Source organism: Artemia franciscana, chromosome 7 (assembly GCF_032884065.1).
Source record: "Artemia franciscana chromosome 7, ASM3288406v1, whole genome shotgun sequence".
NCBI lineage: Eukaryota > Metazoa > Arthropoda > Branchiopoda > Anostraca > Artemiidae > Artemia > Artemia franciscana.
In genome coordinates this window covers 12,826,394-12,843,897 of record NC_088869.1, presented here as the reverse complement: position 1 = coordinate 12,843,897, position 17,504 = coordinate 12,826,394, and the positions used below count along the sequence as shown (strand labels likewise).

The following is a 17,504-nucleotide window of genomic DNA, read 5'->3' as shown; positions in this document are numbered from 1 at the left end:
AGGCAAGAGTACGTACAGCAAGAATCCAGGTTGAAGCTAAAAAATTTATCTAGGGGAGGAGCTGAGGTTTGATAACAGAAAAGTTGTTTGTTTCCTAGAAAGGCTGCCATGTTTTTACTAAATGCCACAAGATTTGTCCTTTTTGTTGTTTTAAACTACTAGAGAAGGGAGCTAGCCCCACAACCTTACCAGTGCGTAGCCTTGATCTTATATATTCTCTGTTCTTTTAAAGACAATGAAAAACTCCCGAAAAAGGCGGACAAACTTCGACTCTTTACAATATTTTGTGCTTAGGATTTGTGTATTTTGTTTTTGTGCTTTTGTGAGATAATAGTTAGCTCCTTGTGAGTTTCAAAGCTCAAAAGTAGCTAAATGAATTGTTTGGTATCCCAGTAGAAGGAAGATAAACCTACTCAATCATTCGAGTTTAGTGAAAATGAACAACCGTAAAATAGAGCTACTATGAATTGGCTTTCGATACTTGATATCTCCTATTTAAGCAAATACAATCAAGCTGGTAGAGACAAAGGGTGATACGAAGATACATGAAGTCCTATGAGGTAAATGATCTCTACTCAAATATAAAATACTAGAAGAAGGCAATCTATAGAGAGAACAAGACTAGGGTCGATCAGCTTGAAGAGTAGAATCTGATTAAATTAAATAGGACCCTCCAACATTTCATGAGGTGTTTATAAATCATCAGCAAAATGATGAATCATATTCATGAGATGTTCATCTCATTCATTTGTAAACTAATGTAAGTCTTTGAGGCTCTCTGTAAGCATGAGGCTCTTTCCCCCTTTGACAGTAATACTAGACAATTATTATCAGAAGCAACAACGGGAATTATGAGTTGACCATGTGGATCCATGGCTCCGAAACAGCTAGTGGTTTCACAGAATTAGTCAATTGATACAATAGGAACAGCATCATTTACGGTGCTTGAACATAAGATAATACAACATTTTACAGAACAATAAATGAAAAAAAAAAAACCACACAATCCCCAAACTGAAAGAGAAATAATATATTTATGTGGATTGCAACCATCTAAAAACTATATATATATATATATATATATATATATATATATATATATATATATATATATATATATATATATATATATATATATATATATATATATATATATATATATATATATATATATATATATATATATATATATATATATATATATATATATTAAATAAAAAAAACTAATTTTTTTAGCTGAAAGTAAGGAGCGACATTAAAACTTAAAACGAACAGAAATTATTCCATATATGAAATGGGTTGTCCCCTATGCAATCCGTCGCTCTTTACGCTAAAGCTTTTAATTGTTTTAAAAAGTAGAATTGTGGCAAAGAGTCAAACTTTAGCGTAAAGAGCGAGGGATTGCAGAGGGGACAACCCATTTCATATACGGAATAATTTCTGTTCGTTTTAAGTTTTAATGTCGCTCCTTACTTTCAGCTAAAAAAATTAGTTTTTTTTTATTTAATTTCTGAACGTTTTTGAATTAATGCATGTTTGGTTTTGGCTCTCCGCACATAGATTATTAAAATGAAATTTGTATATTAATTATTTTTTTGGCTAAATGGCTTTCTCTTAGTTTTGATCAGACGATTTTGAGAAATAAGGGGTGGAGAAGGAGGCCTAGTTGCCCTCCAATTTTTTGGTTACCTAAAAAGGCAACTAGAACTTTTAATTTTTAACGAACGTTTTTATTAGTAAAAAATATACGTAACTTAAGAATTAACTTACGTAACAAACTTTCATGACCTTATATTTTTATTATTTATACGAGGGGGTTTGTACCCTCGTTAATACCTCGCTCTTTACACTAAATCGTAAGTTTTGTCCCAATTCTTTAAGAATGATTCCTGAATCAGAAAGGCCGTAGAATAAATAGTTGAAATTACTAAAAATACTTTAGCATAAAGAGCAAGGTATTTATCTCCTCCTAAATACCTCGCTCTTTATGCTAAAGTATTTTTAGAACCCCTCATATGCGTAATAATCTCTGTTCGTTTTAAGTTTCAATGCTACTTCTTCCTTTCATTTTAAAAAACGTTTTCATGTTTATTTTTCATTGTTTTCTTATAGTAATGCTAGAGAATCCTGCACCCTTTTCATTAATTTTTTCTTCCCCCATGACAGATTCCTCCAAGGAAAGATCCTCCAACATAGCCCCATCTCCTCACCCCCACCCCCGAACAAAATAAAATCCCCCTGAAAACGTCTGTACACTTCCCAATAACCATTACTATATGTTGCAGCCCCTCCCCCAGGGATTGTGGGGGAGTAAGTCATCCCCAAAGACATAGTTATTATGGTTTTCGACTATGCTGAACAAAAGGATTATCTCAGAATTTTGATCCGTTGACTTTGGGAAAAAAATGAGCGTGGGAGGGGGCCTAGATGCCCTCCAATTTTTTGGTCACTTAAAAAGGGCACTAGAACTTTTCATTTCCGTTAGAATGAGCCCTCTTGCGACATTCTAGGACCACTTGGTCGATACGATGACCCCTGGGGAAAAGAAAAAAAAACAAAACAAACAAATAAACACGCACCCGTGTCTTCTGGCAAAAAATACAAAATTCCACATTTTTGTAGATAGGAGCTTGAAACCTCTACAGTAGGGTTCTCTGATACGCTGAATCTGATGGTGTCATTTTCGTTAAGATCCTACGACTTTTAGGAGGTGTTTCCCCCTATTTTCCGAAATAAGGCAAATTTTCTCAGGCTTGTAACTTTTAATGGGTAAGACTAAACTTAATGAAACTTATATATTTAAAATCAGCATTAAAATGCGATTCTTTTGATGTAGCTATTGATATTCAAAATTCAATTTTTTAGAGTTTTGGTTACTATTGAGCCGGGTCGCTCCTTACTACAGTTCGTTACCACGAACTGTTTGATATATATATATATATATATATATATATATATATATATATATATATATATATATATATATATATATATATATATATATATATATATATATATATATATATATATATATATAGACTACCAACCCGTATAAAAAAGCAATTATCAGCATTCAAATAAAGACGACATTACAACTGAAAACTTGTTAGAATAACTCATTAACATATAGGGGACTGTGGCCTCTCAAATTAAATAAACATAAACGGTGTCCATAAACGTCGTTTTTCCTATAACAAACTTGATTTTTACTCGATGCTATTCCTTCTACATCTTCAAATATTCTTCCCTTTTTCCTAAGATTATTCCTGAAATTCCCAGTGAAAATGATCTTTCTTTCCTTAAGGAATACCATGTAGGGGAGGGAAAGATAGGGTATGCTTCATCACTAAATTTGACAAATTTGCGTACCATTCAAAAACAGAAAAAAATTCACCCGAAAATGGCGCAAAAGTTTTCTGCATTATCAGCCTCCAAACCTGAATATTCGTAGCTTTAGAGCCATTTTTCCAAAAAAAAAAAACAGATTGAAGTTTCTTTTTTTTAAGACAATCTTATCGAACTTCCCATTTTCCGAGAAACTGTACGGTATAAATCATAGGCAGCGCAATAGTGCTGCCTATGTAAAGAGTGATATGGGTACGATGCATTTTTTCACCAAGGCATGTCGTATAGAAGTTTTTGCCGTAAAAACTTCAGCAGGAGCTCATTGGACTGGAAATTGAAAGTTCTAGTGCCCTTTTTAAGAGTCAAAAGTGATTTGAGGGCAACCCGATCACCCCCACGCCCATCAGTTCCCCAAAGACATCCAATCAAAATTTTGAGAGAGCCATTTTGTTCAGCATAGTTGAAGGCTCCAATAACTTTGTCTTTGGAAATGTCAACCACCACCCCCGTCCCAATACCCTCAGGACAAGGGCTGTAAATTACACAATTCGCCCATTGTAGACATATAGTATATACTATTGAGAAATATAGTTTATGCTATTGGGTATGTCTGGCTTTGAGTTTCCAAAAAGACAAAGAGAATTTAAGTGACTTTCAGAGAATGTTGAGGGGAGTGTTCAACTGATCAAAATATCTTATTTGCATGCGGATTGTCAAAGTACGTAACTCAGGAATAACTGAGTATATTAATTTAGAATTTTAAAGAAATGATAAGGGAGATGATCAATTGACCAAACAGACAATATTTGCACGCTAATACTAGGTCTAATACTACAACTGATACTAGTACTACTACTACAACTTCTACCACTACTACTACTGCTACCACTACTACTACCACTAAAACCGCTGCTTCCGTAGCGAGTGCTACCAAGGCTGAGGATTTTGAAATCAACTTCTGAGAAAATGTTGAGGGAAAAGTTGAAATAAAAAGTACGTAATTTGAAAAAGCTCTTCATATTCTGAGGAGAGAGTCATTGGAGCTTCATGGACTCCCCTCCCTTAAAGTACACAGCTGTCAGGAAATAAGCTTCACAATATTTTATTATCATTTTTATCTTATTTTAGATTTTATGGTCATTTGCTTTTCTTTTCAGGAAGCTATTGCGCTCATGCAACAACTTATACCAGAAAATTTAATCCAGTAAATATTGAAAGTTCTACAAAATTGATGCATTTTAGTATAGCGAACTTCTTTAAGAGCCAATCTTTTTGCACAAGATGGTAGCTTAACTTTCTCCAACTATATCATACCGATGACAAAAAGTTTAGTGAGCCAGCATGCAAAGAGAGGGAAAAAAGCAACACTTTTTAGAGGCAAAATTTTGTCTAAAATATCATTAAGTGAGAGATGTTACATATTTCGTTCTAAAAATATGTTTGTTCAACTGCTAAGCAGTAATAGCCGAATGGTTAGCGCACTTGACTTGCAATGCTGACTCCTGTGTCCAAAAGGGCAGGGGGTCGACTCCTACTGCCGCTGATTATTTGGTTTGGAAAGGGGGTGAGTAGTGTGACTCTGTAATCTCAGCCAAAGTTGACCCACCTCCAAATTAGTACCGGAGAAATCTGGGGGAAAACACGGGAGGTGTAGGATGATTTGCCCCCAAACACGCATTTCACTCCTGGCTAAACGCAGAGAACGATAGCTGCTCTACGCGAACCATTGGTCAACGCGCCAATTTCGTTTTTTTCTGCTTAAGCCTTCAGATAAAAATTTTATGACTGCTGTAAATTTGTTTGAGTTTTTTATGTTAAATAAATTAATTTGATCTGAAATTTTGATCTCTTTTTCTCTTAGAACTTTATCTAAAGCATCTCTAAGTCTAAAAGTATCATCATATTAAGAAATTTGCAGCCTAGGGGAAAAATCTAATACCTCTATAATTACCATGCTCACTCTATTCTGCCCAATTAAAATGGGGGTTTGATTGATTTTTTCCAAAAGTCGCACAAACCCCTTCTTTTTCAAAGATTATATTCACAATCTTCAGTAATTTACGTTTAACTTCATAACCGTCATATCTTAAGAGTTGGTTTACCACCCTATCAGCATCTGAGGCCACATCTTTTTTTATTCCCTTTAGCACTGTCTCTAACCATTTTTTAGAGTTTCGGTTACTATTGAGCCGGGTTGCTCCTTACTACAGTTCGTTACCACGAACTGTTTGAAAATGTGTAATTTTGTATTTTTGCCAGAAGACAGATCACGGATGCGTGTTTATTTGTTTGTTTGTTGGTTTTTTTTTTCCAGGGATGATCGTATCTACCCAGTGCTCCTAGAATGTCGCGAGAGGGCTCGTTCTAACGGAAATTAATAGTTCTAGCGCCCTTTTTAAATGATAAAAAATGGGGGGGCACCTAAGCCCCCTCCCACGTACACTTTCCCCCAAGGTCACTGGATCAAAATTTTGAGATAGCCATTCTGTTCAGCTTAGTGGAAAACCTAATAACTATGTCTTTGGGGATGACTCAATCCCCCACAATTCCCAGGGGAGGGGCTGCAAGTTACAAAATTTGACTAATGTTTACATACAGTAATGGTTATTGGGAAGCATACAGACGTTTTCAGTGGGATTTTTTTGGTTTGGGGGTGGGGTTGAGGGGAGGGGGCTGTGCTCCTAGAATGTCGCGAGAGGGCTCGTTCTAACGGAAATTAATAGTTCTAGCGCCCTTTTTAAATGATAAAAAATGGGGGGGCACCTAAGCCCCCTCCCACGTACACTTTCCCCCAAGGTCACTGGATCAAAATTTTGAGATAGCCATTCTGTTCAGCTTAGTGGAAAACCTAATAACTATGTCTTTGGCGATTACTCAATCCCCCACAGTTCCCAGGGGAGGGGCTGCAAGTTACAAACTTTGACTAATGTTTACATACAGTAATGGTTATTGGGAAGCATACAGACGTTTTCAGTGGGATTTTTTTGGTTTGGGGGTGGGGTTGAGGGGAGGGGGCTATATGGGAGGATCTTTTCATGGAGGAATTTTTCATGAAGGAAGAGAATTTCCATAAAGGGGGCGCAGGATTTTCTAGCATTATTTAAAAAAAAAACAATGAGAAAATAAATATTTTTTTTTCAATTGGAAGTAACTAGCAGCATTAAAACTTAAAACGAATATAATATATTCCGTATATAAGGGGGTTCGACTCCTCCACAATACCTTGCTCTTTACGCTATTTTTTTAGTAATTTCAGCTATTTATTCTACGGCCTTTGTGATTCAGGGGTCGTTCTTTCATATACGGAATAATTTCTGTTCGTTTTAAGTTTTAAAGCCACTTTACTTGCAGTTAAGACAACTTGTTTTTTTTATTTAATTACTCTAGGAAACCATGCAGCACCTGCACTGTTAGCCTTGAAATATCCTGACATAAAACTAAGCAAAAATAACCTGCAACTTCTGAAGGAGTTTCGTTACCTAGGGTCTCTCTTTAACAATTATTTAAATTGACAAGGATCACATTCACCATACTCTGAGGTAAGTGGGCCTTAGAAGACGAAACGAACAGTTCTGCTAGTATTATAATTGCTCAACTGAGGTCGATAACTTTATTTTCGTTCTTCCGGCACAATAACTTTCGGGTTGTTTTTTGTTTTTTGTGACACTATTCAAAGTTTACGCGAAAATAAAGTGGCGCATACTGATAGTCCACTGTCTTCAACATAAACTGCCTCGATACATTAGTGCTACTGAGCAATGTATTGATATTCTTTTGCCAACACTTAACTAGCTATCCCCATTCACGCGCTTTTCATTGCTTGACCGTCTACTGTTATCAGATGATGAGCTTGCCGTCAACACATGGCTAATTCAAGAAAAAGCCAAGACAGTAGAAAGTCTGAGTGAAAGGCAGGCTGGCATAGCTGGCATAAGCCTTTTTCAGGAATGTATAAAAATTATGTCATTTCCCATTGTTTATAATTAGTCTACCATCTATCCATCCATCTTGGGGGACAATTAAGGTAGATAGTGCCCCTCTTTTATGCCTTTCATCGCCATTATTGGAAAAGCTGAGCGAGTCTCATGATTCCGGCTAGTCTAGTTTTTGCTATCTTAGTTATTTCTCTTTGTTTGTTGTTCTCTTTTTTTTTGGTTTTCGGGTTATTTTTTATGGTCGGCTGGAATAAATTTCCTGAACTAAATTGATTTGATTTTTTTTTTGTGATTAGTGGTTTGCTGCTAATAACTAGATGGGAAGAGGTGGATAATTCTCATAAACATTTGAAAAAAATCATTTTTTTTTTCAATAATTAGTATCGTGAAACGAAGAAGAATAGTTCCCCTGATAATTACAAAATTCTCACGAGAGAATAGAAATTTTTTTATAGCCATTTAAATAGGATATAGACAAGAAGCGAGAAAATATATCTTAAATCCAAAACTTCCAAACGATCATTAGGCATTGGACCTGTGTATAGCATTTCAATATCTTTTCGAAACTAGGGATAAACAATCCTGTATCTCTTCGAGATTTCTAGGAAATAATTCTGGAAAAATTAACTCGGAAGTACCAAACTAATTTTTTTTTTATATGTGTTGATCAGTCTTTCCGGATTTTCTTATCCATATATGTCTTATTCCCATGAAAATACTGAGAAAATCCAAGCTGCGATTCGGTTCATATGTGAGAGAAAGAGGGAAAGCGGCCAGGGCCTTGAAATTTGCAGATCTTACACAAAAGGTTGATGTATCCTAACAAACTTGATAAAAAGTAAAATCATGTGTTCAAGTTGACCTTTGGGCTGTCTAGATACAGTTTGACCTCCGCTGGGACGTGAGCAGCTCCTAAAATCTGGTCGTCAGAACAAATACCAAATAGGATGGTCGAATCCCGACAAAACTTGGTGCGAAGCAAGAGCTAGTGTCCCAGTTATGCTTTTTTTTTTCTGTTCAGAAGCAGACTTTTCTTCTACGAAAGATAAAGAAGTGGAAACGGGGCGGGGTTTTCTATCGAGGCTGCTAGCAAAAGAGACTGTCGAATTTCAAGTAAACATAGCGAAAAATACGAGTAAATGTCTTAAATATACTATTAAGAGGTCCATTTCGTATACTGACGTCACAGGAGGGTCCCTAAATTCTTGCCGTTAGAACATAAAAAAAATGAGCTACCAGTGTCCCAGCAAGTTCCCTAGTCTTTTGAATGTCCTTAAATGTTGTCATTTTTGTGGGGAAACATAGGTTCCTAAGTTTGAGTCTTCGCAAAATCTAATAGATGACACATTGGTCATATTCAGCCAAACTTGGTGGGAAGTAAGAATAAGGACTCGGGCTGCATGAGTTTCAACATGACCCAAGTCAGGGGAAAGGAAAACCACTTAGTTAATTAGAACCTCTTCCGTATCAATAAAGCATTGTATGGAATAATTTATTATTTTATTTATTATTATTCATTATATTTACAACTTATTTATTATTTACGCGTTTGGGGGATCCAGATCCTACCTGACCTTTTTAGGGGAGAGAGGAAATGGGCCCTCAAATTTCTTTCACTAAAACATCTATCAGAAAAAAATTGCTCGATCTCAGACGAACCAGGACAGAAGTAGTGTCCTAATTAGAAAATTTGGGGGTCCTCATCGATCCTTTACTCTATACGATACTTAAATGCTAGCATTCGCGACATCTACAAGAGCAGGTTGCTTAACCCTAACCGATATTGATCAGAAATAAGTGTCCAATATCTGGCTTCTAGGAATTTATGCCTTATCTCATAAATTGTGATGGAGGGGGGTCATTACGTTCTTTCAATCAGAATATTTACCCAAAGGGGTTGTCATATCTGAAGGAGCCTCAGTGGGAAGTAAAAACTAATGTGGTAATTATGTTTTTTCTGAGCTGACCTGTCTGGGGCCAAGAAAGGGGAGGTACTAATGGACTTCCTTCATTGAGATATGTAGAACAACAGGATTAAAGATCTCAACTAGACTTAGTCAAAAGCAAGCTCATTTGACTTCTGTAGAGGAGGTGTCAACAAATTTTTACGGCAATGGTATTCACCAAATTAGTCAGTCAAACTTGGTGAGAATTAACAAGGATAATGCTAGTTCTGCCTTTCGGGAATTCAAACCTGACACAACCTAGATGGGGGTTGGGATAGGGGTCCCTAAATGCATATAGTAAGAGCAAAAGCCAGAAGTATTTGTCGGATTGGAACAAAATAATCAAAAATAGCAGTTGATATGCCTTTGCCACCATTGCGAAGACAGAGACTGGCTCATCCTCAGTTGGGAGGAAGATACAAGACCTTAACATTCTGTCAGTAAGACTTCTTTCAGATCGTGGCACAAGATATCACCCAATCTAAGTGATGAGCAAGGGCAAGAGTCATAACTACACTTTTTGGAGTCCTCGCTCGTTCTGGCGTCTTTGGAGGAGGAGCAGGTGCATTCAAACTTCAAAGTCTTCTCATCAGCATGTCTATCAGAAAGTGACACGGATGCCTATTCCAACTAGGTGGGAAGTAACAGTTAGTATCGTACTTGTGCTTTCAGTGGCTGGACAAAATCTGACCTCGGAAAAAAGAAGAGGGTGCCTAAATCTTTCATCAGAACATCTACCCTAACGGGCTGTGAGATTCCCACCGTGGTGAAAAGTAAGAGCGCTCATTGCCCTTGAGTTACTTTCTGGAGTCTGTACCTGATCCAATCTATTATGACAGGAGTGGTTCCCCCTTCCTAGTCATTATCGTTTCATCGGAGTGGGTTGCAAGATAAAAAAAAACTAAAAGGTAAAGAGGATCCGATGTCATTGTTTTGATTCCTGGAGAGTCAGAATTTAGCCTACATCTCTGGGTAATAGGCGTGAGAAGATGCGGATGGACACATAACAGATCCAGTTGTCGGATTTCACGAAATTGTGGAAAAGTAGGAGACGCTATCCATGATGTAACTTTTAAGAGTTCGAATGCAATCCTACTTCTGTAGGTCCCTGAAATTGGGTCAAATCTACAACCGAAAGAGGTTGTTCAGTCTCAGCTAAACTTAAAGAGAGGTAACAGCTAATGCCCTAGTTAATTTTCTTTTGAATGGGGGAGGGTATAGATTAATTTGAGTTCTATGAGGAAGTTAGGCATAATAAAAGATACTTCAATTATAATCATCAGAGTATCTGCCAAAAGATGCTGTGGTATATCAGCAGAAGACAAAAGAAACAATGAATGTCCTAAGTATGCCTTTTCAGAATCCAAGATTGATTCGATATATGTGAGGGGGAAGCAAGAGGATATTTAAATACTTTGTATGAGCATACCTACGAGCAGAAGAGGTCACATACCAACCTAAACTGACAGAAAATAAGAACTAGACTCATGCATAGTGCATTTTTTGCATTTTCATGCATTTTTTTTTTTTTTATTATCTCCAACGTCTTTAACCTTCGAGGAAGAGGACATCAAATTAAACCACTGAATCTTTAAATTACTATTACTGAAAAGGCTGTTGGGATTCATTCACAAAAGCTGGTCAACAGCTACGATTGCGGCATCGGTAAACCACACTGGTTCCAAACTGTGGGACCGATTTTGTCTAGAACTCATATGACGTCTGCGTAATGCAGCATGTAGCTAAGCCTAAACGCAAGCATATTCTCAGAAGATTTTCTACATTTTACATAATCAGTGGGTTTCCGATAATGAGAGGGAGCAATATTATTTTTTTTCCTTTGTTTTTTTTTTCACACAAGAACCAGGGCTATTATTGCGTATAGTTTAAAAAGCCTGAATATAGAAAGTAGTTTTTACTACAAATTAATGAATGTTATTGATAGTTTAATATACACTGTTTTGTCTCACGGCATGAGATCAAATTTGTTTTTGTATTTTTAGGGGGGACTTAAAATTGTTTGTTTTTCGCGAACGGGGCACAGTCCCTTTTCCCTGGCCCTCAGAAAAGATTATACGCTGCGGTATTTTATGCCTGATGTCCAACAGACTCTTTGGTTAGTTATAGGCTATAGCCTATAATAACCATGTGTCAATTGAGCAATAAAGTTTAGAACACAAGAAAAATTCTTTAAAAATATTTATTCAATAACAGATTCAGACAAAACCGACCTCGTAAGCCTTAATTTAAAATTCAGGTACAGAACCAAGATTAGCCAGCTTCATCGTAGATTATACAAAGATTAACTTACTTAATCGTGGGTTATACCAAGATCACCTTCTATGCTTTTCACTTTTTCTGCTACATTGGCATAAAACTTCAATTTTCCAACTGCTTGACGTGCTCTAGCATAATCTTTTCTGTCGAAAGCATCGTTTATCTCCCTGAAAAAAATGAAAGGTTTAGAATCAAAATCCTGTTAGTCTGCTAAAATAGGTAATAACTGGCATAAGACGCAGGGACACGAACGCTGTTTGGGTGCGTAGGGGGTGTATATATATATATATATATATATATATATATATATATATATATATATATATATATATATATATATATATATATATATATATATATATATATATATATATATATATATATATATATATATATATATATATATATATATATATATATATATATATATATATATATATATATATATATATATATATATATATATATATATATATATATATATATATATATATAGATGAAAACAGTTTCTTTCTTTAATACTTTCTTAGTAATAAAGTTGCTGTATTAGCACTTTAATATGTAAGTTTTAAATTATTTGTTCCATTCACATTAGTAGAGAATTCTATTACAAAACCACAGTAGAGGATTATATAGGATTGCCGATATACGATTTCACATTCGAATCTAAATAAAGATTAAAAGTAAAGTTAACCAATTAGGGCTAGGAGCTATCATGTATCAGTCAAAATATAGACATCAAAAGCCCCTATTAAATATCAAACAGGATGTTTCATTTTGAATTGTCGGTTGCCATAAAGAAATTGTGTACAATAGTAGAAGAAACATGGACAAAAAATTATTTGCTTTCTACGGGATTCTGGCCTGGTTAAAACAAAAGCATAGCTTAGCACCTTATAATGCTTATAGACCCATTTTCGACAAATGAACACAGGTCGGAGCCTCTCAATATTTAAAAAAATTAATGACTAAATATATTAATAAACCTGAGATCAGCATTACTCCAAAACATGCGGTGTTATATCTCAGCAAAAGCTAAGAGTGGTCATACCTAGGGCACCAGAGGCTCTTGGGGAATAGGGGCAAGGTTGAATTTCAAACAAGTGATCATCGCGATTCTGGAAATCTGTAATGTTTAAAAGTACACAATGGGCTGAACGTAGAGGGACCCAAGAGAGGCCGATAGAAACACTTCGGAGCCTTCGGGCTGCAACGACAGACTTCGTTACGTGGGGCAAGGTATATTTTCAATCCCAAAACAACCATAGTCCTTAAATCAAAATATATCTTAATATAAACTAAACGTGGATTATTAGGTTATTGCGGCCATAGGGTAGTGGAAGCAGGAAAACAAAGTCAACAACAATCCTAAGATTATCCTGACTCCAAAATGATTATTTTAGAAAAAATTGAGCTTCAGTTAGCGGAGTGCAAAGCACGTAAGCAGACACATACATTGCTTCTCTTTCGCATATAGAAGAAACATACCGTCCAATGTAACAGAAAAATCTGTCATACTTATACTTTTACTATCGTTCACTATAGCCGTTATCCTGTTTTCTCACTTAAATGCCACTTTTTGAATTTTCACACTCGTACTTCGAACCGATTCCGAGTCTGTTTATTCTCAGTCGGTCTAACGATATTCAGACTGTTCGTCCGGTTTTGCAATTCTGGTCTTTCGTTAGAAATCACAACAATAAATTAGAATCTATTCATGAGATTCAATGACGCGATAGAAGAGTCTTTTAGAATCCTTTTTAAAGAGAACATAAAATATCATACTTCCTCTTATCGAAAAAAGGCATCTTTCTAACGTAAGTGAGAGAGGGAATGCCAAATCAGCAACAATAAATTGTCAGACAAAACAAATTACTCCGCTTACTGCACTCGCACTCGCAGTCCAAGCTAAGCCTCGCCTTTATTCCCTAGTTCATTTTATCACTACAAGATTAACGATTATCACAGAGCTTCGTTCTGCCTTCGCTCGACACATGGAGCACATCCCCAGTAGAATTAATGACAAGAATATCATTTTTACGCTCCTGTAAGAAACTTCCAGTAGTAACAAAATAATAATTTATAAGACAATAGTGTTATAGCAGCGTCACACAGGACCGTCACGTATGGGGGAGTGAAGGGGGACGCCAGCCCCCATTGTTTTTGGTCACTCGGTAAAAAAAGGAAGTTGGTAAAATTGTAGCTCTTCGCGCTACGATTTTTCCGACGCCGCTGAAACTCTTTGTTCAGTTCAACAAAAACCGCGAAAATACTGACATGTCATCTACAGAAATTTCAAACTAGGTCGGTAAACGCAGCAGTTTTACCGATTTCTGTCGTGATTTTACATATGGTGCCACAATTTTCCATTTGATTAAACAAACAGAATTAAAATAGTGACTTGATATGTATCGAAATCTGAATATCGATTGGTAAATGCAGTGGTTTTACCGGCTCGTGCAGTGATTTTAAATATTGCATTCAAAACAATCATTATGCTAGTTTTTGACAAAAATAGTCGGTAAAAATGACCAGCCAGTCGGCAGAATCTTTTGCTCTCCCCCAAATATTTTGGCTAGTAACGACCCTGGCGGCATATACTGTATCATTGCACATCAGCATTTGGCTGGCACCACGAATCTTCCATTAAGTAAAAAGCCTTTTATTCCTTTTGTAACCAAGACACCAAGTTTACTACTACTACTACTACTACTAATAACTCACTGCAGCACAAAGCCGCCTGAGGCCAACACAGCTACGCACGCTCCTCCTCCAACCTAATCTATTTAAAGCCTCCCTCTTTACACCCTCCCAGGAAGTTCCCATTTCCTTTAAATCCTTATTTATGACATCCTCCCAACCCAGACAAGGACGACCTGCTTTCCGTGTAGCCCCAGACGGTTGGCCAAAAAGGACAATCTTCGGTAATCTGTCATCCTTCATCCGTAGAACGTGGCCTAGCCATCTCAACCTTTCTTTCATTATAGCCCCAGAAAGCGGGATTGAACCACACTTTTCGTACAACCTACTGTTTGAAATACGGTCAGTCAGCCGGGTACCCAGAACAATCCGTAGGCAATTTCTCTGGAAAACATCTAGTAAATTTTCATCTGCTTTTCGGAGTGTCCATGCTTCAGAGCCATATTTGACCACTGTCATCACTGTAGCTTCCAATATTCTAATCTTGGTTTGTAGACTTATCTTTCTATTCTTCCAAACTTTTTTTTAACTGTGAAAAAACACCCTGAGCTTTAGCTATTCTACTTTTAACATCTTCACTGCTCCCACCATCTTTACTAATAATACTACCAAGGTAACTGAAGCTCCCAACCTGATCAATCTTTTCGTTACCTAAGGTCACCTGTTCATCTTCACTTATTCCTAACCTTAGTGACTTAGTCTTCTTAACATTAATTTTCAAGCCTATTTTAGCACCCTGAACTCGTAAAACCTCTAAAAATTCATTCATTTTGCTCACACTTTCATCTAATATGCTTAAATCATCAGCATAATCTAAGTCCAGGAGCGTTCTTCCTCCCCATTTGATTCCATGGTCTCCAATTGCCTTTCCTGTGCTCCTTAAGACGAAGTCCATCAAAATGATCCATATAAAGGGGGATAGAACACAACCCTGCTTAACTCCTGATTTAATACAAAACCAGTTGCTAACCTCATTTCCTACCTTAACCGCAGCAGTATTATTCTCGTACATAGCGCAAATCACTTTAATGTATTTTTCTGGTATACCATATAACGATAAGACCTTTGTTAACGCTGTTCTATCAACAGAATCGAAAGCTTGCTCATAATCGATAAAACTAAGGACCAAAGGTGTTTGACAACGAAGGGACTTCTCAATTATTAACCTAAGAGTGAAAACATGGTCGACACATCCTCTACCTTTTCTAAAACCGCATTGTTCTTCCCTTAAAACTTTGTCTACCGCATGTCTCAGTCTAAAAAGTATCATATTACTCAGTAATTTGCTACCTACAGAGACCAGACTAATGCCTCGATAATTCCGACATTCACTCTTGTCACCTTTCTTATACAGTGGTTTAATTAAAGTTTTCCTAAAATCATTGGGTACTTCCCCTTTTTCAAAAATCATGTTCATAATCTTCAGTAGCTTATTCCTAACCTCAGAGCCACCATATTTAAGGAACTCATTAATCATACTATCAGCACCTGGGGCCTTATTATTTTTTAATCCTTCTAGTACTGTCGCTAATTCTTCCTCACTAAACAAATCTTCCTTCACATCCAAGGTATCACAAACTTTTTCATTTTCATCTATATCTTTTTCTGCAACTGTATCTCGGTTTAGCACATTTTCAAAATGTTCCACCCATCTTTCTTTAACTTTTTCCTTATCACTAATTGTGACCCCATTTCTATCTTTAACTGGGACTAGTCCGGATCGGCTACTCCCTTTCAATTTATTAACATGCCAGTATAATATTTTACTATTATGCCGTCTAGCCGCATCTTCCAGATCCTCAGCAATTTTATCCATCGCCTCCATTTCACATCTCCTTAGTTCATATTTTAATGCTTTCTCCACTTTCTTTACATTCCTTTTGTTTTCATACGACCTATCGCTCAGATAATTCTTATACAAACCCCTTCTACTCTCTATTAAACCTAAAGCTTTTTCACTAATATTCCTAGTTGCTGTCTTAGCACTCTTCCCTAGGACACCATCAGCAACTTCACAAATTGTTTTTCTGAAATTATTCCATCCATCTTCCACATTGTCAAATTTTAAACCCTCAAGTTTAGTACTCAACTGTTCCTGGAATTTTTTTCTCAAATTTTCATCCTGAAGTCTACCAACATCATAACTTTCCGGGAGGGAGTTACTCTTCCGAAATTTCAGCTTTAAATTAACCTTAGACACTACTAGATGGTGATCTTTACTTTTAACATCAATAACGGCACTCCTATACACCCTAGTATCTTGTATTGATCCTGCTAGTCTTCTGTTTACAATAACATAATCAATAAGGTTTGCTGTCTTACCATCACGTGAATACCATGTCAACTTATGGGCCATTTTGTGACCAAACACCGTATTGGTTATAACTAGGTTGTTATACCTACAAAATTGCAAAAGCCTATAGCCATTACTGTTTTCTTTTCCTACACCAAAATTACCTAGGCTAGGATACCATCTATCCCTATTTCTACCAACCTGGGCATTAAAATCTCCTAGCAAAAACACCATATTTCTACCTGGTACCCTGTCTATTTGCTCCTGTAACTGTAAGTAAAATTCATCTGAGTCACTAGTATCTCCATCAGTTGGTTCAATGGGGGCATATACTACTATAACTGATACCCTAAACTTTTTAGTCATAAAATGAGCAATTAGTATTCTATTATTAATACCTTCCCAGCCTAAACAAGACTTAGCAGCTTCCTTATTCATCATGAGCCCTACTCCCTGTCTATGTACCCCATCCTTCCTTCCTGAGTAAACAAATTCTATGTCACCTAATTTCATGCTTCCTACCCCTGGGATATGAGTTTCTGAAACTCCTAATAAATCCAGTTCAAACCGTCTGAATTCGTCAGTCAAAATGTCGATGCGATAGTCATTTTTTAACGTCGTAACATTCCAAGTTCCAATTTTCATGTTCTTTAAATCTTTGAAATTATTTTGGCCTCAAGAAAAGCAGTGATCCCGGATACCAGTGCAGGATGGGGACCAACATATCTTCTCAAGTCTACACCGAAGCGCTTAAGCCGGCTTAGAACCGGACAGCAAGAAGTCCCTGGGACCTCCAGTAAGTTGGAGGCTTTGTGCAATCCTGGGCCCATCTTGGTCACAACATGGTTTTCAGCACTTGGCGATGCTCTTCTATCAACAAGAGTCGAAATCCTGCACAGACAGTCCCAAGCCTATTACCTCCGACTCATTATATATTCATGCCTACAAATATTATGCTACTACGGGGAGGCAGCCCATAGTAGATAAATTAGCTAGGAAGAGGTTTTT

The 17,504-nt window shown here is 36.6% G+C and overlaps 2 protein-coding genes across 4 annotated transcripts in view; both read right to left on the bottom strand.

The window, feature by feature from the left end:
* LOC136028859 (uncharacterized) overlaps positions 1-11,670 on the bottom strand; it is a 113,447-nt gene extending 101,777 nt beyond the window's left edge. Inside the window, exon 1 of the mRNA XM_065706797.1 lies at positions 11,538-11,670. The gene's annotated coding sequence lies outside the window, so the exon portion shown is untranslated. The remainder of the gene's footprint in view (positions 1-11,537) is intronic.
* The window catches only part of LOC136028860 (iron-sulfur cluster co-chaperone protein HscB-like), a 134,355-nt gene continuing 128,263 nt past the window's right edge, over positions 11,413-17,504 (bottom strand). For all 3 annotated transcript variants that reach the window (XM_065706799.1, XM_065706801.1, XM_065706800.1), the window contains exon 4: positions 11,413-11,670. In XM_065706799.1, coding sequence (XP_065562871.1) covers positions 11,538-11,670 — 133 coding nt within the window. In that variant the 3' untranslated portion in view covers positions 11,413-11,537. The remainder of the gene's footprint in view (positions 11,671-17,504) is intronic.